At 44.9% G+C, this 26,484-nt stretch overlaps 1 protein-coding gene and 1 long non-coding RNA gene across 4 annotated transcripts in view; one reads left to right on the top strand and one right to left on the bottom strand.

The window, feature by feature from the left end:
- The window catches only part of GALNT7 (polypeptide N-acetylgalactosaminyltransferase 7), a 117,284-nt gene extending 107,665 nt beyond the window's left edge, over positions 1–9,619 (bottom strand). For all 3 annotated transcript variants that reach the window (XM_037897547.2, XM_037897546.2, XM_043545988.1), the window contains exon 1: positions 8,572–9,619. In XM_037897547.2, the coding sequence (XP_037753475.1) occupies positions 8,572–8,697 (126 nt within the window). In that variant the 5' untranslated portion in view covers positions 8,698–9,619. The remainder of the gene's footprint in view (positions 1–8,571) is intronic.
- The window catches only part of LOC122465705, a 167,727-nt gene continuing 149,032 nt past the window's right edge, over positions 7,790–26,484 (top strand). Inside the window, exon 1 of the long non-coding RNA XR_006290725.1 lies at positions 7,790–7,918. This is a non-coding gene — a long non-coding RNA (uncharacterized LOC122465705). The remainder of the gene's footprint in view (positions 7,919–26,484) is intronic.

Raw genomic sequence — 26,484 nt, 5'->3', positions numbered from 1 at the left:
CACCCACTGAGTCACCATTCGCTAACCATCCTCTTTATCCTCCTCCAAATCATTCTTAACTCACTGCACCACGGGCATACATACACTAACACTTGTGTTGGCTATATTTTAGCTTCAGGGCCTGGACCTTGTTTTTATACATAAAGCATCAAGCACACAAACTACAAGATACATAAAGTAAGTGATTGTAAACAAAATAACCAATTCACCTGACTAATAAATTAAGACCTAGTCACTTGGATTAGATTTTTCTCTTGGATAGTGTATTTAACACAGAGAAAAAAAATCTAACTCTTCATTAGAAATAAAGTGCAGTTTTCCTAAATGTATGATTAAATGCTTATCACTGAAATTAAAAGTCTGAGTAGTTCAACCTGCATATATCATCTATAGGTAACCATGGATAGAATACCTTTTCCCCAGATTCACACATTTTAGACCTGCTCTTTCTAGTTTAAAAAACATGCCTCAGCTGGAAGTGGTTTCCAAATCAGTCTTTTTATATGTGACCTGAGATCTCTAACCACTTGAGCCAAGCAGCAATTGTGCATGCACCCAGGGATACAAGGAAGGAGCATGCACAGTTAAGAGCTAGCAGAAAGCTGCTTGTTAAGTTAAGGGTCTGTCAGCATTTCCAAGTTTATAAACTCTTGTTTTCAGAGCTTTATAATTGGCAGTAATCATTCATTTATGGCTTATTACAACAATCTATAACCCATGAACCAACCCCCGTCTCCCTCACGACTGTAGAGGTGTTAACAGGCCACTTCACTTTGAATGGTCCCTTGAAATATGGGTTAACTAGTTATGCTAAACAATCTGTTACTCCTTGTATTTAACTGTGACACTCTGAGTACATTTCCTAGACCAGAAGAGTGAGTGGTGTTCTAGCTCAAAAGCTTGTCTCTCTCAGGCCTTGTCTACACTACGAAATTAGGTCGAATTTATAGAAATCGGTTTTGTAGAAAGCGTTTTTATAGAGTCGATTGTGTGTGTCCCCACACAAATGCACTACGTGCATGTAGTCGGCAGAGTGTGTCTACAGTACCGAGGTAACCGTCGACTTCTGGAGCGTTGCACTGTGGGTAGCTATCCCACAGTTCCCACAGTCTCCGCCGCCCATTTGAATTCTGGGTAGAAATCCCAATCCCCGATGGGGTTAAAACATTGTCGCGGGTGGTTCTGGGTACATATCGTCAGGCCCCCTTTCCCTCGCTTCCTCCCTCCTTCCCTCCGTGAAAGCAACAGCAGACAATCGTTTCGCGCCTTTTTTCCTGGGTTATCCGTGCAGATGCCATACCACGGCAAGCATGGAGCCTGCTCAGCTCACCGTCACCATATGTCTCCTGGATGCTGGCAGATGCACTACTGCATTGCTACACAGTAGCAGCTTATTGCCTTTTGGCAGCAGACAGCGCAGTATGACTGGTAGCCGTCATCGACGTAGTCCAGGGTGCTCTTTTAACCGACCTCGATGAGGTCGGGGTGCCTGGGCAAACATGGGAGTGACTCAGCCAGGTCGTTTCCCTTTTAAGTTTCGTCTCATGGAGATTGAGTCCTACCGGCAGTGCACTGGTCTTTTAATCAGCAGCCAGGAGAAGACGATGGCCAGCAGTCATACTGCACCATCTTCTGCCGAGGACCCAGGAGATGACAATGGCTGGCGGTCGTACTGCACAGTCTGCTGCCAGCAAGATGTATAAAGATAGATGAAGTGGATCAAAACAAGAAATAGACCAGATTTGTTTTGTATTCATTTTCTCCTCCCTCCCTCCCTCTGTGAAATCAACTGCCTGCTAAACCCAGTTTTGAGTTCTGTCCTTAAGGGGGGCATTCTGTTTCTCGCAAAGCCACCCCTTTGTTGATTTTAATTCCCATAAGCCATGTTGTCAGTCGCCCCCTCCCTCCGTCAGAGCAATGGCAAACAATCGTTTTGCGCCCTTTTCCCTGGATTGCCCGAGCAGGAGCGGACGCCATTGCACAGCAAGCATGGAGCCCATTCAGCTCACCACAGCAGTTATAACCATTGTAAACACCTCACGCATTATCGTGCAGTGTATGCAGAACCAGCACCTGAAAAACCAGGCAAGGAGGCGACAGACATGAACACACTTTTCTCTAAAACCGCGTTCCCCCGCAATTTGGAGATCATGGTGTTAATGGGGCAGGCTCATGCCGTGGAATGCTGATTCTGGGCCCGGGAAACAAGCATAGAGTGGTGGGACCGCATAGTGTTGCGGGTCTGGGATGATTCCCAGTGACTGCGAAACTTTCGCATGCGTAAGGGCACTTCATGGAACTTTGTGACTTGCTTTCCCCTGCCATGAAGCACAAGAATATCAAGATGAGAGCAGCCCTCACAGTTCACAAGCGAGTGGCAATAGACCTGTGGAAGCTTGCAACACCAGACAGCTACCGGTCAGCCGGGAATCAATTTGGAGTGGGCAAATCTACTGTGGGGGTTGCTGAGATGCAAATAGCCAACACAATCATTGAGCTGCTGCTATCAAAGGTAGTGACTCTGGGAAATGTGCAGGTCATACTAGATGGCTTTGCTGCAATGGGATTCCCTAACTGTGGTGGGGCCATTGATGGAATGCATATCCCTATCTTGGGACCGGATCACCAGTGCAGCCAGTACATAAACCACAAGGGGTACTTTTCAATGGTGCTGCAAGCACTGGTGGATCACAAGGGACGTTTCACTATCAACGTGGGATGGCCGGGAAAGGTTCATGACGCTCGCGTCTTCAGGAACTCTGGTCTGTTTGAACAGCTGCAGGAAGGGATTTACTTCCCAGACCAGAAAATAACTGTTGGGGATGTTGAAATGCCTATAGTTATCCTTGGGGACCCAGCCTACCCCTTAATGCCATGGCTCATGAAGCCGTACACAGGCAGCCTGGCCAGTAGTCAGGAGCTGTTCAACTACAGGCTGAGCAAGTGCAGAATGGTGGTAGAATGTGCATTTGGACGTTGAAAGGCGCGCTGGTGCAGTTTACTGACTCGCTTAGACCTCAGCGAAACCAATATTCCCACTGTTATTACTGCTTGCTGTGCGCTCCACGATATCTGTGAGAGTAAGGGGGAGATGTTTATGGCGGGTGGGAGGTTGAGGCAAATCGCCTGGCTACTGGTTACGCACAGCCAGACACCAGGGCGGTTAGAAGAGCACAGGAGGGCGCGGTGCGCATCAGAGAAGCTTTGAAAACCAGTTTCATGACTGGCCAGGGTACTGTGTGACACTTCTGTTTGTTTCTCCTTGATGAAAACCCACCCCCTTGGTTGCCTCTAAATTCCCTGTAAGCCACCCTCCCTCTCCCCTTCAATCACAGCTTGCTTGCAAAGGAAATAAAGTCACTATCATTTAAAAAAACATGTATTCTTTATTAATTGATTATAAAAATAGGGAGATAACTGACAAGGTAGCAGGGTGGGGTGTGAGAGGAGGGTAGGAGGGAAAGAAAAGGCCACTTCAAAACTTGTTGAATGCTAGCCTTCTGTTGCTTGGGCTGTCCACTGGGGTGGAGTGGTTGGGTGCCTGGAGCCTCCCACCCCGCGTTCTTGGGCATCTGGGTGAGGAGGCTATGGAACTTGGGAAGGACGGAGGGCGGTTAAGCAGGGGCTGCAGTGGCAGTCTGTGATCCTGCTGCCATTCATGAACCTCCACCAGAAGCCAGAGCATGTCCGTTTGATCCCACAGTAGCCCCAGTGTTGCCTCATGCCTCCTCTGATCTTCCTGCCGCCACCTCTCCTCACGTTCATCGGCCACTGTCCTGTACTCTGCTATTGTGTCCCTCCACACAGCTCTGTCAGTGCCGGAGGACTGCCTGAGCTCAGAGAACATGTCATCATGTGTGTGTTTTTTTCGCCACCTTATCTGAGATAGCCTTTGGGATGGAGGAGGGAGGCTTGAAACATTTGCAGCTGCTGGAGGAAAAAAAGGAAGTGAAGTATTTAAAAAGATACATTTTACAGAACAATAGCTATACTCTTTCACGGTGAACAACACTATTCACATTACATAGCACATGTGATTTTGGCACAAGGTCGCATTTTGCATCTTATATTGAGTGCCTGCAGCTTTGGTGTTAGAGATCACACACGCAGGGCCGGGCAACAGAATTCGGCTTGCAGGCGGCCATGGTAAGCCATAGTCTTTCGGCTTCTGCAACCTTCATAACAGCAGCCCCCTCTTTTCCCATACCAAGCAAAGCCCGTTGAGTTGGCCATTTACTGCTGCAGTTTTCCTGTTAACGTGCAGCAGCAGAAACCAAACTAACCCCCTTCCCCCATCCAATTGTCTGGGATGATCGCTTTTCCCCTCCCCCCCACCGCCTGGCTGGTATCAGAGAAGATACCTGCTAGCCAAACGCGAACCCCTCAGCGCCAATGCTGCCCCCCATCTCCCCACGTGGCTAACTGCGTGGAGGATTTCTTTTCAGCCACAGGCAAACAGCCCAGTAGGAACGGCCACCTCTGAATGTCCCCTTAATTAAATTCCCCTATTTCAACCAGGTTACCATGAACGATATCACTCTCCTGAGGATAACCCAGAGAGATAAAGAACGGATGTTGCTTGAATGCCAGCAAACACCGGGACCATATGCTGCCAGGCTTTGTCATGCAATGATATCAGATTACTTGCTACTAGCATGGCATGGTAAAGTATCCTACCATGGAGGACGGAATAAGGCTGCTCTTCCCAGAAACCTTCTGTAAAGGCTTTTAGAGTACCTCCAGGAGAGCTTCATGGATATGTCCCTGGAGGATTTCCACTCCATCCCCAGACACGTAAACAGACTTTTCCAGTAGCAGTACTAGCCACGAATGCATCCCAAGTCCTCAAGGCTACTTAATCATTAAAGAAGCTTGTTTTTATAACATGTATTATATTTTAAAAGGTACACTCACCAGAGGTACACTCTCCGGCTTCGTTGGGTTGGGAGGGTATTTCAATCAGGGTGATAAAAAGATCTTGGCTGTTGAGGAGAACGGTGTACTGTGTACTCTCCCCAAGCTCGTGCTCCTCCTCCTCCTCATCTTCCCCGTCCGCAAAATCCTCAGCCATGGCGGAGAGTACCCCATCATTGGAAACTATGGACAGGGGTGGAGTCGTGGTTGCGGCCCCCCCCCCTAGAATTGCATGCAACTCAGCATAGAAGCGGCATGTCTGGGTCTCTGTCCCAGAGCGTCTGTTTGATTCTTTGGTTTTCTGGTACGCTTGTCTGAGCTCCTTAACTTTCATGTGGCTCTGTGTTGCGTCCCTGATGTAGCCTCTGTCCCTCATGGCCTCTGAGATTTTTTGAAATGTTTTGGCATTTCGTCTTTTGGAATGTAGTTCTGATAGCACAGATTCCTCTCCCCATACAGTGGTCAGATCCAGTACCTCTCGTTCGGTCCATGCTGGAGCTCTTTTTCGATTCTGGGACTGCATGGTCACCTGTGCTGATTAGCTCGCCTGGCCAAACAGGAAATGAGATTCAAAAGCTCCCAGGGCTTTTTCCTGTACACCTGGCCAGTGCATCCAAGTTGAGAGTGCTGTCCAGAGAGGTCACAATGGTGCACTGTGGGATAACTCCCGGAGGCCAATACCTTTGAATTGCGTCCACACTAACCCTAATTCGAAACGGCGATGTCGATTTCAGCGCTAATCCCCTGGTTGGGAAGGAGTACAGAAATTGGTTTTAAGAGCCCTTTATGTTGAAAAAATGGCTTCGTTGTGTGGACGGGTGCAGGGTTAATTCGGATTTAACGCTGCTAAATCCAACATAAACTCATAGTGTAGACCAGGCCTCACCAACAAAAGTTGGTCCAATAAAAATATTACCTCATCCACCTTGTCTGTAATCATTCAACTTGGCCACAAGGTTTCAGCTCAGAAGCAATTTTTATCTGAGTGAATTCAGTGTTTGTGAAAGGTGGAAGTTTCATTGCACTACAGTCCTCGTTTTAATCAATACACGCACACAGAAGCGGGGAAAGATTCTTCACATCAGGAAGTGCACCTCAATAGTGACCAGTAGGAGCCACCTGAAGCTGCAACGATACCTGCAGCTGGCCTGCGGCAGCCGACTCACACTCACAGAGCTCAGCCAGTGCGGCTGTTTCATTGCTGTGTAGACTTCTGGGCTCAGGCTGCAGCCCAGGCTCTAGGAACCTCTGAGGCAGGAGGGTCCCAGAGCTCAGGTGTCAATGAAACAGTTCTGCAGCCCAAGGCACGCAAGCCCACATCAGTGGGCACAGCCCAGCCATGGGTTTTTCTTTGCTGTGAGGATAGACCCTGAATTACCTCTCAATAACTACTACCCATGATTTGCCTATTCTTTTAGGAGACTTTAGTTTCCACAGCTGTCAAGACTAACACCCTTCATAAGCACTAAAAATAAAAATAAATGATTTTAGTGAATTCAAACTGAAATGTCACAGACAAGAAAATTCATATGCAACTAAAAATTCTAAAGGTTTTAAACATGGGTTTATTGTACGGGCATAAAACATGTTTTTAGAAGGACAGATCAGAAATTAGAAAACTCATTTTCTAATCAACCATGAGAACTCCAAAGGAGCCATTATAATCCATCATCTCAACTATATCTGACACGATCCAACAAACTGTATGGGTTTCAAACGATAGCAACATCTCTTGAAAGAGCCTACTAATTTTCACAAGTTAAGAATTATACAAACTAACTTTCTCTTGGTTATTATGCAAAGTGTTCAGCTATAAAAGCCAAACAAACAATGAGTGAAAGCCAGAATGTCATCTCAGATTTTTAGTTTTAACTATGAAATTTCCTTGCTTGCTTTTGTGGGTTAAAGTAAGATCTCCGAGATTACTTTAAACTTAGCTTTTGAACCTCAGCATGATGAACAGCACTTACAAGATATGATCTAAACAGAAATACCTACTGCAAATCCAGTCAAAGGAGGGCCGGTTTATTCTCAACTGCAGTAATTCTATAGTAACACATGCAGTTGGGGAGCATGCACATTTGTTTCTCAGACCTCTTGAAGTATAGCATTTTTACAAGCTACTGGTAAAAAATATTTTAAGAACAAAATTCTATTACAACAGCAGTCAGTTGTTCTAGATATCAAAGACCATGCTACTGTTTCACTGTGGGGACTTGTAGCCCTGAATAAGGTCTGTTCTGCCACCCCCACACCAACTACTACTATCATGCCAGCAGCAAGAGCTTTTCATGTTACTCTTTCTGCTGGATCTGCTTCTCTCTTCTCCACCACAAATGTTCCTCTGTCTGTAGTAGGTGGAGCACAGTGGGGGCCCCTTGAGATGAGAACTACCACATCACAGGAGAATGAAGAAAGTTTGTGAAAGGGGGAAGAGAAGAAAACGTGTACTGTTTTTTAATACATGGTAAAAAGTAAGCATTATGGGGTATCTGGACACCTTACAAAGTTTACATTAAGATAATTAACGTCTCAATGTGATAAAACGTGCCTTTCATCCAACCAGTCAGCTAGGAATTAGATCAACTGGGAAGGCAGAGGCAAAAATGGTGCAATTTGTAGCTTTTACTAAAAGTGCCAGGATTAATGTTCTGTGCATTTTCCCAGGGAGTGAATACAGAGGTGCAAGGCCTCTGCCAGAATTACCCTGAGGCTGAGATGTATATCAAGTGTTTCACAATTAGGAAATCACTGTTCAAGCTATTGTTTACTGCAATAAAAGCATATGCCTGAGCCAGTGCTCTTATCCAAAACGAACAAGGTAAGGGCATTGTTTTTGTATATAAAAGACTGCCTCTGACTGAAACTGATTAACTACAGCTAGCCCTGTACACCTGTGCAGCTCTTGCTCCTGCCATTTAGTTCGCAGAAGAAGGCAGGGTATTTCCTGCCACCTGCGGGCGCGGGATAACATAGCCCTTCCAGCGTCGCTCTAATGAACTCGGTGAGTGCCGGATACACCCCCAGAGCCTCGGCTCCGGTCTGTCTCCCTTCTCAATTGAATGTCCCTGATCCTCCCTAGGTCTGCTCAGACATTTCAGTGGGCGCTGCATGCCGCCGCCACCACCCCGAGTAACGGGGGGTTGGGGGCAGGGGGGGAGAGAAGAGCGCTGCACCCACCAAAGCCAGCCCTTCTTGGAGCTAGGCTGCCGCTGCACCGGGGGACTGCACGGGCCGCAGCCTGGTCCCCTCACGGGTATCGACCGCCTCGGGGGTGGGCGGGACTCCCCCTGCCCAGAGCCACAGGGTCAGGGCAGGCCCGAGGGCGGCGGTCGCCCAGCGGGGCTCGATCCCCGGGTGCCCGCCACAGCGAAGCCCGCCACATCCGTGCTCGGCAGCGGGGACGGCTGGGCATGGTGCCCGGGCGTAGGGGCGCTGCGAGGAGCCCGGCTGGCCAGGCCGGCCGCAGCTCCCCGGTCGGGCCTTCAAACGCCACAGGCCGCAGCCTGGGCGCCAGCCGCCGCCCAGGGAAGGAGGGAGGCCTTGCCGGGAGCAGCCGCCTCTTCTGGAGGGGGCTGGGCGGGCCGGGAGACACCCCTTCCCCATCCCCCCGCACTGGGGGGAGACACCGCCCCGCCCGAGCGCTCGCTCACTCACCCGCATCCTGCCCTGCGGGCTCGGCTCCTCGGCGCGGGGGGACAGCGAGGACCAGAGCAGCAGCAGCCCCAGGAAGCTGCCCGCCAGCAGCACGGCGCGCAGCAGAAAACCCAGCTTCAGCCGCATCGTCCCGCGCCGGCCCGACGCCCTGCTACCGCTTACCGCTCCCGCCGCCCGCCTCGGCCCCCTCCTGAGCTACCCCGTCCCCAGCCCCGAGCCGGGCTCGGCTCCCTGCCCGCGCCTGGCGTTGCGCCCCCCGCTCCTGCTCGCTCGAGCCGCCTGCTCTCAGCTGCTGCTCCTCTCTTTAGCTCTACCCCGATCCCTGCCTGCTGATCTGCTGCCTTCCCTCCGCCGCCGGCTGCTGCTGCCGCTGCCCCCTCCTCAGTCCGTCACTGTGCTGCAAGCACAAACTTTTTCTCCCCCTCCTTAAAACTGCCCCGATTCCTCTGCTGCTTGTCTCGTCTTCTCCCTGCTGAGCTGCGCCCAACAGCTCAAATGATCTGAAGCAGGAAGTCACCGCAGCGACAGCTCCACGTGGCTGATTTATAGCCCGGAGAGTTTTCCATATTGATTGTAGGTTGCCTTTTCACACGTCTCCCTAAGGAGGTGGATTTGTACGAGTAAAGCTGGGATGAGGTGTGCAAACACCACGCTGCTGCTCCTAGCTTGGTGAGGTGGAAGAAGGGATCATTTCCGGGTTTATGCCTTTACCTTGGCTTGGAAAGAGAGACAGAGTCCACGGGGATTTATAACTGCCTTTTTTAAAACTACCATCATACCAGATTCGGACCCAGATTGCACCAGACCTCTGTCATACAATACTACTTTTACTTTATTTCCCCCTGCATGTTTGTAATTTGATGTATGGGAACTCTGATATGTGCACCAGCCTCATCACTGGTGAAAACTTTCAAAGAACCGAGCCCAGGTTGTCAGGCCTTAAAAATGATTTAGTATGTGTGTAGCCCTGTCTGGTAAATCTTATGCCTTAAGTATTGAAAAGAATGAAAACCTTGTAGATATTTTTACTTTAGAAAATAAACTATATTCCCCTACCCAATGCTAGCCTTGCAGCAAAAATAAGTTCCCAACTTTCTGTAAACTAATTTCAGGCCAATACCATGCAAAGTACATGCTTAACTTTATTCATGTTGAGTAGACCTATTGAAATCATGTACTGTTTTTGTCCATAGTATTAAACTGGTGTACCAGAAACAAATTGTACACAGTCTGAGCAAATAAGAAGGATCTAAATTCAGTATAATTCCTGAAATCATTGACTTTTCTCAAATTTGGCTTGTATTCCTGACAGCAATCTTAAGCCAACCTGTCTTTCATTCCACACTTGCACTCTTCTTAACTTTCAGTGCAGTTCATTTTTCTCAGCATTCTGTTTTTATCTTGTGCAACAGTTGTGAAAAATTAGCGTAGTCCAAGTGCAGTTATCAGGAAAGCAGCCATGTAAAAACAAATTTATTTAACAGTTCTCCTTTGGTATAGTCTGTCAGAGTCACTAAGGTTTACTAAGGTTTTTTTTTTCAAATTCCTGTTCACACTGCAGGAATCGTCTAGATCCAACAATCCTGAACATTGACTTTTCAGTGATAATTTACTTTAGAACAAGATATTGCATATCAATAGGATTCCCCGTGGACGATTTTTTCAATAGGAAATGTAATGCTTTACACACTTGGAAACTGAAGTGTCTGTTCGTCCAGAAAACTAGTACAGCACTGTTAGTGGCATTAACATTTTCCCCATTCTAATAGCTTGATGCAAAGAACTAAATAGGTTAATGCTGAGTTAAAGGTACAGTAAAAGACTCCAAACCTGCAATCACTTGTACAAGTGCTTAACTTTGTGTGTGTTTTCCAGTGAGAGTTATATCTAGAATTTGAAAAGTTTACTGGATACCTGCTAGGTAGAGATAAATATAAAAGACAAGTGGAGACCCCCCCGAGGCGCTCATTCTAAATTTGAAGTTCCAGCTCTTGGAAGGGTGAAAGAGGGGGGATATCTTTCTTTGCCTTTCTGAGCCCCATGGCGTCTATTGCAAAAAAAGTAGGTCTCCCCTACTATTTCTTTTTGCCAATGTCCATTTTTTGGGACCTCCTCTCCAATGACCAACTCTAGTTCCTCCTCTGTTGTAACTCATAGCTTTCTCAAGGAGCAGCAGAAGAAAGAAATAATTATTTACAGTCTTAATGTTGCCCGCAATTGTAATTGATTGTAAAACTGACTAGAGTCTTGTAATTTCACTCTGCTGTTGCTTGCTCTATAACTGAATCATTCAAGCGGTCTGTCAGCAGACTGAGGAAGACACTACTGTGTCAGTTCCAGGCTCGCTCACAGCAATTGCAGGGCAGAATAGTCAATGGGCCCCCACGCACACACAAGCCGTGCCCCCACGGACACGGTCCACCTGACATTTGAGCAGTGCTGCACCTGCGCTGGCAGGTGCCCAGCGAGCTGCCTGCTGCATGCGCTCTTCCAGTACATCCAGGACTTCCACATGCCCGCCTGGCAGGGTTGCCAACTGTCTAATCGCACAAACCCAAAGACCCTTGCCCCGCCCCCTACCCTGCCCCTTCCCTGAGATCATGCCCCTGTCCAGCCCCCTGCTCATTCCATTCCCCCTCCCTCCATCTCTTGCTATCCCCCACCCTCACTCATTTTCACCAGGCTGCGGCAGTGGGTTGGAGTGCGGGGTGCAAGCTCTGGGAGGGAGTTTGGGTGCAGGAAGGAGTGTGGGGTGCAGGCTCTGGGAGGGAGTTTGGTGCAGAAGGGACTGTGGGCTCTGGGAGGGGATTTGGGTGTGGGAGGGGTGATGGGTACAGGTTCTGGGAGGGAGTTGGGGTGCAGGAAGAGGTGCCGGTGCAGGCTTTGGGGGGGGGTGCAGGTTCTAGGCTAGGGCAGGGGGTTGGGGTGCAGAAGAGGGTCAGGGAGTCAGCGCTTACCTCAGGCGGCTCCTGAAAGTGACCGGCACACCCCACTGGCAGCAGCTTGTAGGCGGGGGGGGGGTGGGGCAGGGGTTCTTCACGCGCCGCTGCCCGCAGGCACCAGCCCCACAGCTCCCATTGACCACAGTCCCAGCCAATGGGAGCTGTGGAGTCAGCACTCAGGGCGGGGGCAGCATGCGGAAACACGCCCCTCTGGGGCCGCAGAGTCATGCTGGCCGCTTCCGGGAGTGGTGCAGAGCAAGGATGGGCAGGAAGCCTGTCTTAGCTCTGCTGCACTGTTGGCGGTGGCCAGGGCCCTCTGGGCCCTTTTAAATCACCCAGGCACTTGGGCAATTCCCGCTTCGCCCCACTTCAGCAGGCCTGTTCAGTTCACATTTGTATGGTCATTGTAACAAGCATCGTTTTTAAATGAAAGTTTAAATTCTGCAAAAACTGATGAATAAGGCTTCCACAGCTATAAGGGAAAGCTTCACACTCACCCCAGGCAAATTTGCCTGAGGACAGCAGTCCCTATGTCAGCCAACTTGACAGATAAAATGCTTTTTTCCTCCCAAAGGAATCATGGCTTCATTAGACTGCTACAATGCAGCTGTCCACTAGGAAGCAGTGTGGCCTTGTGGACTAGGCACTGGAGCAGGAGTCAGGAGACCCGAGTTCTATGTCTGGCATTGTCACTGACCTAGTGTATTACCTTGAGCAAGTCACTTCAATTCTGTGTGCTTCTGTTTTTCCTCCTACCTTTGTCTGTTTTCTTTGTTTGGATTGTAAGGTCTTCAGGGAAGGAAATGTTACCGACTATTTATTTGTACAGTGCCCGATAGAATGGGATCTCTATCTTGATTGGATCTCCTAGGATTCTAAATAATAATGAGCTTAGAAGTGACTTCAGATATTTATAATTTTAATTGTATTTTTTCCATGATACCAAAGGCATTACTAACTATAGCTTTTTTTCTACCAGTGAAGCTATGACAATGCTAAGGCTATGTCTACACTACACAGTTTTTAATGACACGGCTGTGTCACCACAGCTGTGCCGCTAAAAGTCGTGCAGTGTAGCCACTGTTCGTTGACTCTCCTGCTGACAAAAAACTTCTACCCCCAACGAACAGCGTTTGCGTTGTCGGCAGGAGAGCGCTCCTGCCGACAATGCACTGTTCACACTGTCACTTGTTGCAGCAAAACTTTTGCCTTTCGGGGGGAGGGAGGGTTTAACACCTCTGAAAGACAAAAGTTTTGTTGTTCAATTGCCAGTGTAGAAATAGCCTAAGGAGTTACAGATAGCGACTTACCCCTCTTCACATATTGCATAAACCTCAAGGGCTCAGTCCCGTTGTCCTTATTCAGAGAAGAGTCCTAGTGAATTTAGTTAGGAAACTAACTTCCATGTCAACATACCTCTGCCTAGGTAACCCACATCCAGTATTTCTACACAAACATTTCTAAGAAAGCTGCCAAACATCTTCATTTTCTTTTTTGAGCATTGATACATGTCTACTAAGCATTGTACTAAGATCACCAATGCATTTCACATAGGCCTCCAAATAGCTGTCAGTATTATTTTTAGTCATTACTAGCCTATGCTGTACTTGAACCAATGACCTACTGTGACCTAAAGGTGAAGTATCCAATTACCAATCCTTTAAGCCACTCTATCACCTTCTTTCTAAGCACTTGAGGGTATGGTATCTGCCTCCAGGGCTGCTAGAAAATGTCAGTCTCATGCATTTTGCTAGCATCTGACAAACCAATATTTGGATACACTTGTTAACTGTTGTCCTGAATAAATATTTTCCCCACAGTAAAGCACGTTAGATTTACATGACCAGAATTATTGAAAGAAGATTTTAATGAAGTTTAATGACCATAAAAACAAAACCCCTAGTCTACTAATGAGAGGTAAACATAAGATGCTATAAAAGCTTCCTTGTACGTAAAATTGCAAAGGTGCCTAACTGTGATCCTCTTCAGAGGGACTGATGGGTTTTTTTGTTTACAGCCTTTCATGCCTGACCAGTGCTTATGGGTGTACCAGGACTTGTTTAAGCTCGTGTTTTTATTTATTTAATATATATTAAATATACCATTTTAATTCAGCACAGGTCAAAACCAAGTTTTTCCCCCCAATCAGCTGCCAACACCCACCTTCCCAAGCACTTCAAAACAGCAATGAATTGTAGGAATTCATCAGAATAATTTTATCTTAAGCACAGCATTATACCTAGGAATTTTTGAAATTCAGCTGCCAGAATTTTCATTTACTCTGATATTTCACTATGTGAGATACTAGGGCTTTAGTATGTGCAACCTTGGAGTTGATGTCTTTTTAAAAAGACAAGTTGATAAGTGTCAACTAGTAGACACTGACTTATTTAAATATCCTGTATACCCATTAATGTTTTTCATTATTTTATTGTTTCCTGAAATAAGATTTATAAACATTTTAGCCTTTAGTAAGTGAACTGCACGTTTATCTAGCTTCATTTTAACTCTGATTGATATCAATACTGCTATCTTTTGTTGAGATATAATTTACACTTCAATAGCACCTTCTACCTGAGGAGTTCAAAGTACTTTTAAAAGTATGAATTAAATCTCACACATAGAAGGATAACGTGGTTATCCTCATTTTACAAATGGGGAAGGGGGGAAAAGGTTGTGTCATACAAGGAGTGTATGGAACAGAATACATATCTCCTGACTCCTAGTGGTATGTTTCAATCATTTGGCTATGCCTCCCACTAATGCTGTTTTGAATCTTATTACAAATCAGCCATCACCCTTGAAAACAAACACACAAAAACAATCTGACTTTTTTTTTTTTGGCAGCATTGGTTCTCAGTGAGTCTTATTACATATTGGTACGAGTCTTCCATGGATTAGAGAGTGGGAGTGAAGCTATTTGTGTGAAGAGAGCTATTTGCATTTTAAATTATTGTCTATGAGCCAGGTCTACAAAGTTATTCATCTACTACACTCAATCCACAGCAAATCTCCCACTGAAAATAACAGATTTACCTGGCCAAGAGGAGATCCATATGTCAGTGCCACTAACACCAAGGAAGATTCCAGAACCTTGACAGTATTGATGCAGAGTAGGAGGCAACTCTTGGTGAGTTTCTCAATTGCACAAGGTTGTGAGGTTAGATACGAGAGGCAATATATGGAAAGATTGTTGTATCAAGAGATGATTTCTTAAATACTGGCCAAATTGAGACTTGCTTTAGAGAGAGTGGTAAATTTCCCTAAAGGTTGATGATCTCAGTTATTAGGGTCCCAGTTGCTCTCAATTCACTTTCATTAGCGAAGAGGAGAATGGATTGGCCAAGGTTGGAGCTCAGTTTCTCTGCAGTGCTTCTCAGACTTCCTATTGTGTACATGGGCTTGAGTTCAGAAAGGGGAAAGTATCATGTTATCAGGCCTAGGATCGTTGCATGATTTCTGCTGTGCAGAGAGGCCTTCTTATACGTAAGTGATTTTCTTTGAGAAACATGCTGATAGTTCCTAGTAGCAGCAGACGCTGGGTTCTAGAGTTGTGTGAAGGCATTCCAGATTAATAAAGCAGTTCATGGTTTGGAATAATTCAGCAGGCTTCACGTTGGCATAGGGAATGATGGAGGAGAGGTAGACTGTCTGTGTCCATAAAAATAATAATAAAAAAAGTCTAACATTAACAGAGCTACAGGCTTTTAATTTCATATTACTTTGAATGGTAAGTGGTTTTCTGTCTCATTCATACACATAAAATTGACTGGAAGATACCTTGGTAATATCAGGAGCTCCAGGTCTTGACATTTTGTCTAATTCACAAGCACTTCATCTTACCTACCCTGTCTTCCTGATTTAATAGTCTGTAGCAGACACTAACTTAATTTTCATTTACTGTTCTCTCATTCTAATCCATAGAATTTGCATTGCAACTCCTACCAAAATTATCCATTAGTATTTCACTGCTTATATGAATGTTCTTGACATATAATGCGTCTTGCTACCTTTCTGTCACTTCTATAATAATAATTTTCAGTGTTGACACTTGTCATGAAATTTAGCCCAACATGCTCCTGTCGTGCCTAAATCATAATTTCCCTCCTGCAGCATCACCGCTAACATCTTATATTTCAATCCATCACAACAGAAAGTGAGCTGAATATATTGTGTAGAGCCTTGCTTTATACTACAGTACAATCTTTAGGATGTACAGGAAAAAGACTTAAATTACTCTTAGTTATGATTTTGCTTGTATTGAAGTATCCTAATTATTGCTCATTAATTATCAAGCACTGATGGCTAATATATAGTTTGTAGCACCTATTACATTCCTTTCTGATAAGGAAAGTTTCTGATCCTCTAACACAGGGGTTCTCAATTTTATTTTGTTGGGCCCCCTCTTTGAAAATATTTCAGGCCGCAATGACCGACCTCCCCCTCAAAAATGCCACCCTTACTATTGTGCAGATACTGGCGGCCACGCTGTCTTCAGAGCAGGGCACCTGGCCAGCAGTCATTGCTACTCTCCAGCTGCCCAGCTCTGAAGGCAGCAGCAGCACAGAAGTAAAAGTAATACCGCGAACCCCCTACAATAAGCTTGTGATCCCCTTTTGGGTCTGGATCAACAGTTTGAGAAACACTGCTTAAACACATCTATGATGTTTATAGAGTGCCAATCAATGTATGCTATTTCTAGGTTCTGTTGTTTCACGTATTAAGACTAGCTTGTGTACTTCAATAATTCCTTATCCTGTTTTTCAGCCTTAGTGGCTGTTGGGATAATTGTTAGCCTTTTAATTTAAAATTACATTAACAGAATACATTGCTGAAATATTATTTCCCTCTTGTCATGTTACTTAGAATAACATTTGCTTTTGTGATGCATAACTCCTTATTTTGCTGGCATAGTATTAACTTTTGAATACACTTTTAAAATCAGTCAGACTTTAATTTTTGAGCGTCCACCCCTAAATGTACAGTGTGTGTTCCAGGAGCAATGGCTTCACCATCTTCATTTCATAGGACCTGTTCTTGGCAGCACTCTAGTAGGGTAGGGTTGCCATATTTCAGGTTGCCAAAAAGGACACTGTGGGGGAAGGGGATAGAAGAGCTGGGGGGGAAATGGAGAGGGGGTACATTTGGGGTGCTGGAGGAGGTAACTGCAGCGGGGGCACTCACTGGAGGTGCAGGGTAGTGTCACTCCCTGTCACAGTGGCTGGTGCAAGTGCAGGATGTGACAGTCAGTCAGCACCTTCCTTCAGGACCCTCTCCCTAGGGCTAGGAGCTGGGGCCTGCGTGGGAGGGATCTGGCAGGTGTGACTGCAAATGAAGGGGCCAATTAGCTGTGGATGCAGGGGAGGAACCAATCATGAAGCAGACCAATCAGGGCTCTTTCTGAGCTATAGCATTTGGCCTTTAAAAATCCAGGACATTTCCTGTTTGAGAAATCCGCCAGGACAGAGGATGTAGGCTCACTCTCAAAAAAGGCAATGTCCTGCAAAACTAGGATATAACCCTAATGTAGTGTCATTCACGAGTTTACACATAGATCCAAGCTAGGATAGTGCCTTAATATGAATTACTTTTCTTTAGTTTCAGATAGCTGAATATATTTTAAAGAAAAAAAAAAAGTTAAACGTTTGTTGCCATGTTTCACACTAGTGATGATACAACTGATTACTGATAACTTACTGATAGTCTAATGCGTAGTAAGACTCTTCAAATCAGTTATGACTGGTGTTTCAAACAGTAAAGGAATGTGAAAATCTGGACAGATTCCATTGGAATTTAAAAAAACAAACATTTAAATTTTGTTTCTCTTTTAACATTACTTAAATTCTGGATCTAAACAACCTGACAAAACTACCTTTAAACTCATTTGTTGATTTAGCTTTTACAGCTAAACTATATGTTCAGTCACGTTTTGGTGGAAAAGCTGAATCCATAGCTGAAATGCTGGTGTGTTACACACCTTTTTACCTTCCTGGCATGCATAATAAATTGTTGTAACCACACCACACATTTTGGATACAAAAATTCCCTCCTGTTCAATTTTCTCATGCCTGATTCAGAAAAGCACTTAAGCTTGTGCTTAAGTCAATCTCTGTTCTAATCACACACTTAAGTGTTGTCCTGAACAGGGATGTTTTCCTGAATCAAAGCCTCAGTAGTGGTATAAAACAGTTAAAACTATGCACATTTTGGTCACTCCAAGGTAAGCAATTTCCAGAACAAATGCAATTTTAAAACTATATAGTCGAGTATATTGCTACTTAAAATTTCTCAATACTGCTTTGGAGAAAAGTAGAAGAGTTTTACTCTAAGTAGCATGAAACTTATGGGAGCAGGATTATTCATTTTACTGCCAAGTATATTTGATGGAACCAAAACCTTTCAAGGATCATCACCACACATAACGTAATATTTATTATTATTGAAAGTCAGAAGCTTTACATTAATACATATTAAGCATAAAAACATGCTCCTAGACAATTTCTTACTTTCTGTAATCACCACAGATATGCAGATGTTAAGAACCTGATCCTGCCAGTAGCTGAGCACTCCTCCTGGATGCTGAGTGGCTTCCACTCCTGTAGTGTTCCCATATGAAAAGAATGCTTAAACAGTGGAAGGCATGGTTATTCCAATTAGTATGCTTTCACACCAGAAATTTGATTAGACTTTCACTCTGTTAGACATGGGACAGTCAGTGGGAATTGCAACTGTGTAACTCAGAGCAGCAGCAGCTGAGGGAGCACAGCATCTTGCATGATCAGGCCACTTATTACTAGATTTAGATTTATCAGATTTTTAGTTAGTAAAGTACAAATCAGTTATGTTGTGCTAAAACTTCCTCTTTTTGACTTTTGGTGTTTCAACATATAAAACAAAGCCAGCTGGATGAGAATTAATCCTGGTTGGAGAAGATGCAATGTTCCCAACACTCATCGTTTTATAACAAGTATTATATTTGTTTTCCCAAAAGGTTTCACTCATTCTAGCCTTCATTGTTTTGGAAAAAGGTTTGAAAATATGAACCTTAAAAGGCACAAAATACAAAAGGCAAATAAAGTTTTTTAATCTCATGATTTTGGGGTAGGAGGCCTGACTCACGATGTTTTAGCACATGAAGTCAGTAATATTGATGATGGCACAATCTCACAAAGCTCAATTGTGGTCCAACCCTGCAAACCTTTATTTATATAAGTAGTCCTAATGACTTTAATGGGACTGTCAAGGTTCCTTCCCCACTCTGAACTCTAGGGTACAGATGTGGGGACCTGCATGAAAACCCCCTAAGCTTATTTTTACCAGCTTAGGTTAAAACTTCCCCAAGGTACAAACTATTTTACCTTTTGCCCTTGGACTTTATTGCTGCCACCACCCAGCGTCTAACAAATATATAACAGGGAAAGAGCCTGCTTGGAAATGTCTTCCCCCCCAAAATCCTCCCCAAATCCTACACCCCCTTTCCTGGGGAAGGCTTGATAAAAATCCTCACCAATTTGCATAGGTGACCACAGACCCAAACCCTTGGATCTTAAGAACAATGAAAAAGCACTCAGGTTCTTAAAAGAAGAATTTTAATTGAAGAAAAAAAGTAAAAGAATCACCTCTGTAAAATCAGGATGGTAAATACCTTACAGGGTAATCAGATTCAAAACAGAGAGAATCCCTCTAGGCAAAACCTTAAGTTACAAAAATATACATTCCATTCAGCACAGCTTATTTTATCAGCCATTTAAACAAAACAGAATGTAACGCATAGCTAGCTAGATTACTTACTAAGGTCCAAGACTCCATTCCTTTTCTGTTCCCGGCAAAAGCATCACACAGACAGAGAGCCTTTGTTTCTCCCCCCCCCGCTCCAGCTTTGAAAGTATCTTGTCTCCTCATTGGTCATTTTGGTCAGGTGCCAGTGAGGTTATCCTAGCTTCTTAACCCTTTACAGGTGAAAGGGTTTTTCCTCTGGCCAGGAGGGATTTTAAAGGTGTTTACCCTTCCCTTTATATTTATGACAGGGACTGTTCACATAATTTGCTTTCACAATGGGGCCAAAACATTGTTTTTCCACAAATGCCCAGGTACAGATTGGAGGACAGAAGCAAATCTTTATTTTGTACAAATATATACACTGCATAGTATAACTTAACTGTTTTACTTTATTGAGTTTATCAATCAACAGAGAAACCTTCCTTTAGAAAAAGAGGATTTACAGTGACTAGATATTAAGCTATAGCCTAACTAATTTTTCCCACTTTGTAAAATCATTGCTCTTGAAACCAGTTTAATTTTTCCATCTACTTGTAAGATTAAAAGAACTGGGAAGGAAGTTATCTGTATTTGCATGACTTCAAATAAGAACAGTAGCAATTAAATATTCATTCTCAAATCTATCCTAAATACTCAAGGGGCTACTCAATGGGAACTGCCCCAACATAACTTGGGGCAAAACTGATCCCCTTACTGTTTTTAATTTCACCACGTTCTTCAACAACATAATGGAAAATATGCCTAATTGTTTGTAGAACAAACACAATATTGTTGAAATTGGTGAAAAGCACTTTTGTTTGAAAATTAGGCCCCTGGTAATAAACAAGAGGGCTAAGGGCAAACTGGGGGCTACAGAAAACACGCATAATGTTAAACAGCCTTCTTCCTCCTTGGGAGATGCATTCTGAACCATTGTTTGATTCACAGCCGGGCCAAGTAAAAAAAATTGGTTGGCTCCATATCAGCTAACAAAATACACCAAGATAAGGCTCAGGTTTTAAATGATTTTTTTTTTGGTCTTTTCAGGCCATCAAACAAGCAGGTTTATCATATAAATAAAAAGGAAAGCAATAAGTTACCTTTCTCTCAGGGTTATACCCCAAAGCCCCTTCTCTTCTGACTCATAGGGCTCAGCTTTGGGTGTGAGAGTTGATTATTACAACGAAGGAGAGAGCCTCCCTCTCTCTCTCTCTCTAATATTTAGGTCAGCTCTGATATTCTCCCTAAGTATATCTGGGCCAAATCTTTAATTAATCCCGGAAGATTCCATCATTGCTGGGTTATCTCAGTCAGCCTCGCCTAGAGGAACACCTATCTTCATTCCTGGCAGTAGAGATTTTACCTCAGGGAACAGACGACAACTTTTCTTTACTCCAGGGAAGAACTTTAACTTCCTCACCACCATAAACAATGTAGTCTTTATGCAACTCTTCATACAAGCCATATGCAATCCACTTGGCACCTCTGACTGAGAACAAACTCAGATGGTGTGGAGCATTGTGGGGGACACAATAACCCTTGGGGAACCCCCTTGCATTTGGCCATGTCACTGGTATCCTTGGCTCCAGCTCCTCTGGCTCCAGGTTGTCTGTAGCTCAGCCCTCTGACCAAGGCAAAGTTCAAACCTCTTCCATGGTATTGCAAACATGTCCAAATTAATCTGAATAAATCTTCTGCTCCTTTGGCTGTTGAGGTCTTCTCCTTCTACTTGCAAAACTCTATCTCAGAGTTTCTCTTTCACTACATCTGTAGTATACTATATCATTATATCTGGCCATTACCCTAACCCTAGGTTTTCAGCCAGAGAAACCTGTTCCCTCTGCAGTCTCTCCATCAACTGAGCTCCTTCAATCTACTTATTATGGCTGAGCTCTGCCCCCTCTGGCTGGGAGCCAATTAGCTGCTCACCCCCCCTTGTGTGGAACATGACTAATTGGGTGTGTTTGCTAGCCTAGTAGGTGATGGGGGTTAAGCCCCATTGCACATACACCCCCTCAAGGTAGTACCCATCAGGTTACTCTCTCCCTGTGTCTCTACAGGGCCCTGCAGTTGCTCCAGCTCTTCCTCTAAGTCATATACTTGGGTGAACTAACATCTAGCACATCAACATAACATTCCTTCCAGTATTCTCCATCTTGGGTGTGTATATGCAGGGCCTCCTCTACAGCAGTTAAAACTCCCTGATTTGTGTACTCTCTATGCCTGGTCTGGCCTCCTGTGGTCACCCTTGGAGTGGCAGGTCAGGGTCTACGATCAAGGCATCTTCTCCTGTCTCCTCACTCAGGATATCCATTCCCTACGAACTCACTCAATTAGTTTCCTCTTCCACCGGGGCCTGTTCTTGGCTTCCAGAGGTCAGGGCCCCCTTGTCACATTTCCATGGTTCGCAGAGCAGTTTGCTCCCGTTCAAGTTGCTTCTGACAGTTCTTTTCATAGACCAGATCTAGTCTTGTCTGAATCAATTCTTGTTTTGCCAGATCCCATAAATGTGCTGCCTCTCTAGGCGCACCCTCCCCACAACATAGGAAAGACTCTATCCTAAACCAGCGATGGTATGCTTCAGAGGTCAGTCCCAAACTATCCAGAATGGCTCCTTTTCCAATTTTGTAAGGCTGTGCCTGCTCATCGGACAAAGCTCCATAGGCTGCTTGAGCTGCTCCTAAGAGGAACGGGGCCACTCAGGCTGCCCAAGAGGATTCGGCCCACCCTCCTGCTGTTGCTACCCTATTGAAAGTGCGCAAAAACACCTCTGGCTTATCACCTAGACCCAAGTTTGCCAGGGTGGGTACTGGTCTGGCAGAATTTTCTTCTCCTGAAATTACCCAGGTCCTTAGGATCCATTTTCTAGGCATTGCAGGAAATGTTCTTGCTGTCCTTGTAATAGATACAATAAAGAGCATGCAGCTGCTCCTGTTGGGCTGCCAGCATGCGGACTACATCCTCCATGTTCCCCAAAGGAAAAAAAAAGCCTTAGTGTGTCCAACTGCTCCTGCCCCTAAAGTAGTTGGTATCTCCCTTCTTCCTTGGGGTCCCCAGAATCCTAATTCTGGTACCAATATGTGGGGGCACATTCACCCTTGAACTGCCGCCTTGCACCCAGGTGCAATGTCAGTGGAATCCAGTTCTCTTGCTAGCCATCTGCTCTGGCTCCAGGTCTTCTGTGGCTCAGCACCCAGTCCAAGTCACAAAGTTCAAACTCCTTGCAGGGTATCACAAACAAATCCAAATGAATCTGGATAATTATTCTGCCCCCTTGTACTACCGAAATCTCCTTCTACTGGCAAAACCGTATCTTGGGACTTCTCTTGCAGGAGCTATGCTGTCCCTATGTGTGCTACCCTTGTTATCTATTATCCTAATCCTGGACTTCTCTCAGGGGCAGAGACCTGTCTCTTCTGTTCCTTCAGTATACTAATTATGACTCAGCTCTGCCCCCTCTGGTTCAGAGCCAATTAGCTGCTCACCTCTCCACATGCAGAGTCTAGTTGGGTGCATTTCCTAGCCTTGACAGTGGTGGGGATGGGGGCAAGGTTAAACCCCATCACAAACCTGCTTTACATCCTGAGGTCCCGGGTCATTCTACCAATGTGGGTCTCCCTGCTGAATTCATGACTCTCCCCACTGGAAATCTGGGGAAATCAAACTGCTACTCTAATGCTGGTGTCTCTTGGGGAAATAATGAGTAATCCACCCTAACAGTTAATACTGTACTCCCTTCATAAATAAGTACACAATTCTTAAATAACCAAACAATTCCAATAATATTTATTTAAACAATGGAAATTATAAACACAACAAATGCAAGAACTAGTTATACTCTCTCTCTCCCCACCCTGAAGATGAGTCATTCAAATGAATTTCTCCCATCAGCTGAGTTTGCAGATCAGAGCAAAAGGGGGGATAGGGAATTAAAATCTCTAATAAGAAGGAACAGGATCTTTATGCTGCTTGCACTCTGAGGGGTTTTCTAGGCATAAGCAAAAGAACCAGAGTGCTTACCTGGATTTACCCTAAAGGATATATAGCATTTGCTTATTAAAGAAACTTCTATTACCTTTTGAAACTTAAGATTGTAACTCATTTGCATATGTATGTTTACCTGCTTTTACCTTGTAAATAACTCTTGTTTCCTTTTCCTAGTTAATAAATTCTTAGATAGTTTACTATAGGATTTGCTACGGGTGTTGTCTTTGGTGTGAGATTTAAAGTGAAATTGACCTGGAGTATGTGACTGGTTCATTGGGACTGGGACTAACCTGAATATTGCTGTGATTTGTGCTGTAAGGGACCATTTATCACAAAGGTAGGCTTATCTGGGTGGCAAGACACATTGGAGTGTTAAAGCTGTTATATTTGCCTGGGGAGTTTACACTTAATAAATGGTTCATGAAATCTAGAACTCACAACCCATTTGGGGTTTATGCCCTGATTCTTAACAGTCTGTCGTGAAGTTAATATTCATGCTCTGAAGTCACGGCCGGCAGCTTGACAAATATATACAAATATGGCTAGATTTTTAAAATATATGTACATGCCATAACTCTTTGTTTTATTTTTCTGTTCTGATCACTTTACACAATCACCAAGTCCAGATACTGGTTGGTGTTGCACTTGTAGACGTTGCATGCACTGTGTGGTCCAGTGTCCATCTTGTCTGAGGAGTCCAGAGCAGTCTGGATCTCAAAATAGCTTCTTAGTTCCAAGTGGTAGTCTGACGCCTGCTCACGCTGAGGTAACAAGCTTAGCTATAAGCTTTCTGCTTTCCTCCTGGCTGAGGTAAACTCAGTCAATGAGTCGGCTGTAGAAGATAGCTGGCTGAACTAGCCATTGGGCAGTCACTCCCTTCACAATGGTGTGGTAGGCCCTTAGGTTCCCAAACTCGATGGTTTCCCAGTTGCGAATTGGGAAAACTGAAAAAAACTGTCAATCAATCACTCTGTGAGAGGAACTGGATGTCCCCTGCCCCCTCTCCCTTTTCAACTGACACCCCAGAGGGATGGACTAAATCCTTTCTCCCAGCCATATGGTCCATGGGGTAAAGAGCCAATCAGAGCTCCCCTCTTTTGGGAAATCTGGGGCTGCTGGAGTTCCCTCCCTCCAGCCTCCTCTCTGCTTAAATGAGGGTCTCCTAGCAATGGGACAGCAATGCTTCTGGGATGCAATCTTTGGCCCTGGCAGTGCCCCGGTAAGTTTCACAGCCTCCCCCTTAGGATAAGGGATGTGTATATGTTTATAATAGATTGCGATTGCAACTACATGGACAATCAAGTCAAATGTAATAGTCTAACTGTCTCTGTGACGGGGTTTGCTACTCACGGCTGGGGCGCCTCCTAGTAATCATCTGGGGATTAGCTCTCAGCTAGTCTGACAGCCCTTCCTTTAGTTGCTTGCCCCATCTCTCTCCGTCTTTCTCTCTGGACATGGTTGCTCCCTCTTTGTAACTCAGGATCCGTATAATGCAAAGTAGACATTGGAGACTCAGGTTGGGACTCAAGGTTCAACAACCTGGGGTTGCAAATGAGCACCGACACTCAAGCCCTAAAATAATAAACCCAGGGTCTGCTAACTTGAGTTTTACTAATCCTGGCCTTATGTTGCAATGTAAACATATCCACAGTGTCTGTGCATTGGCTTCCCAGATAGAACCAACTAATTTGCTGATCAGGTTGATTCTTGTCTTTATTTTCAGCAAGGTTTTGGTAAGATGTTCCATGAAAATCAAGGTGCACTCCAGTGTAACATCTAGATACACAGCATTGGTATGTGATCCAGCCTGTGTCCATTCAAAAAGAAGTTGAGCTGCTTATTGGCCTTCATGTGATATAGATGGAGCAGCTGGAAACTGTCGTTTTGATACAAGATTTAAGTATCCATCTTTTGTAGTAGGGGGACATCTCTTTCATGTCAGCATTCAGGACTTCTCTAGGTGACTGAAATCCTGGTCCTGTACTGCCAGACAGATGTAATCTGCATAAATTAAACACCTGGCAGTGATCTTGAGAAGGTCATTTTTGAAGAGGTTGAAAAGTGTTCGTGTTAAAAATAAGCCCTGAGATAGACCTTTGTTTTGGGACCTCCAGGAGCTGTTTCTTTGTCCAAGTAAAACTTGGAACCAGTGGCTGTGACAGATATGGCAATTTCCTGATTTATTCTTGGGAGCCCTTATTTAGTTAAGTATCTTTGGGGTCCATTGTATTAAATGGAAAGTTTATGTATTATTGTGGGCTAGAATTGTATGTAACCTCTCCAGGTGAGGGGATGTGATTCAAAAGACAATACTGAAAATGTGCCAGGCAAGAATGGACTTTGGGGACAATAAGTATGAAGTTGATTTTCTGGGGCATACCTAGAGAGAGGTAAATGCAAATTCCCCACCTCCAGTTATGCAAAAATCTCACCTTTTCAAGGTATGTGCTGAGGAGTGAGTCATTGTCTGCTGATTACCTGTTCCTTGAGACTTGAGATCCAAGGCCTGAGCTGTATAAAGAAAGAGCTGATCTGTTCAGCCACTGTTCTGGTTCTGAATCTGAGACAGTGATGAACTTGTAACCATGCGGAAAACCCAGTTGTGGGTTTTGAAGGACTGATACCTACCAGAGCCCAAGGATGGAGTGGGGCTGACCTCACGTACGCATTGTAGCATATGTGTAGGTTCTTTTATTGTTTTTAATATGTTTTCCCTGTAATGCTTGTAGAATACAGGTACTTGTTTAGAAAGAGCTGTGGTAAATATACTGGTCATAGGCCTTGGAGAGAAAGCAAAGCTGTCTCCCACTGCCAGAGCCCTCCTCACTGCCAGAGTCTTTCCCTGTTGTGGTGAAAGGCTCCAGCAATGGGGAGCTGCCCAAACCTTTGCCTGTTGCTGGAGCCTTTCACTTCAGCAGGGAATGGCTCCAATTGCGGGGAGCTGACAGAGCCTTTCCCCACAGCCAGAATCTTTACCTGTGGCTAGAAAAGGTTCTGGTGGGGGAGGCAGCATGAAAGGTGAGGCTTTCTCAGATGCCTCCTTCCTGCCAGAGCCTTTCCACGCTGAGGAAGTCTTTTCCAGCAGCAGCGAAAGGCTCCAGCAACAGGGAAACAGTAGGACACTACACTGCTAAAAATAGCAGTGTAGACAAGAAGACATAACTTGGGCAAGTAGAGAGCATGTCGGTATGTACTCACATACATACCCATGCCCTTCAAGCATGCC

Source organism: Chelonia mydas, chromosome 4, assembly GCF_015237465.2.
Source record: "Chelonia mydas isolate rCheMyd1 chromosome 4, rCheMyd1.pri.v2, whole genome shotgun sequence".
NCBI lineage: Eukaryota > Metazoa > Chordata > Testudines > Cheloniidae > Chelonia > Chelonia mydas.
Note: the sequence above shows the minus strand (reverse complement) of the source record. Positions and strands in the feature narration are given on the sequence as shown.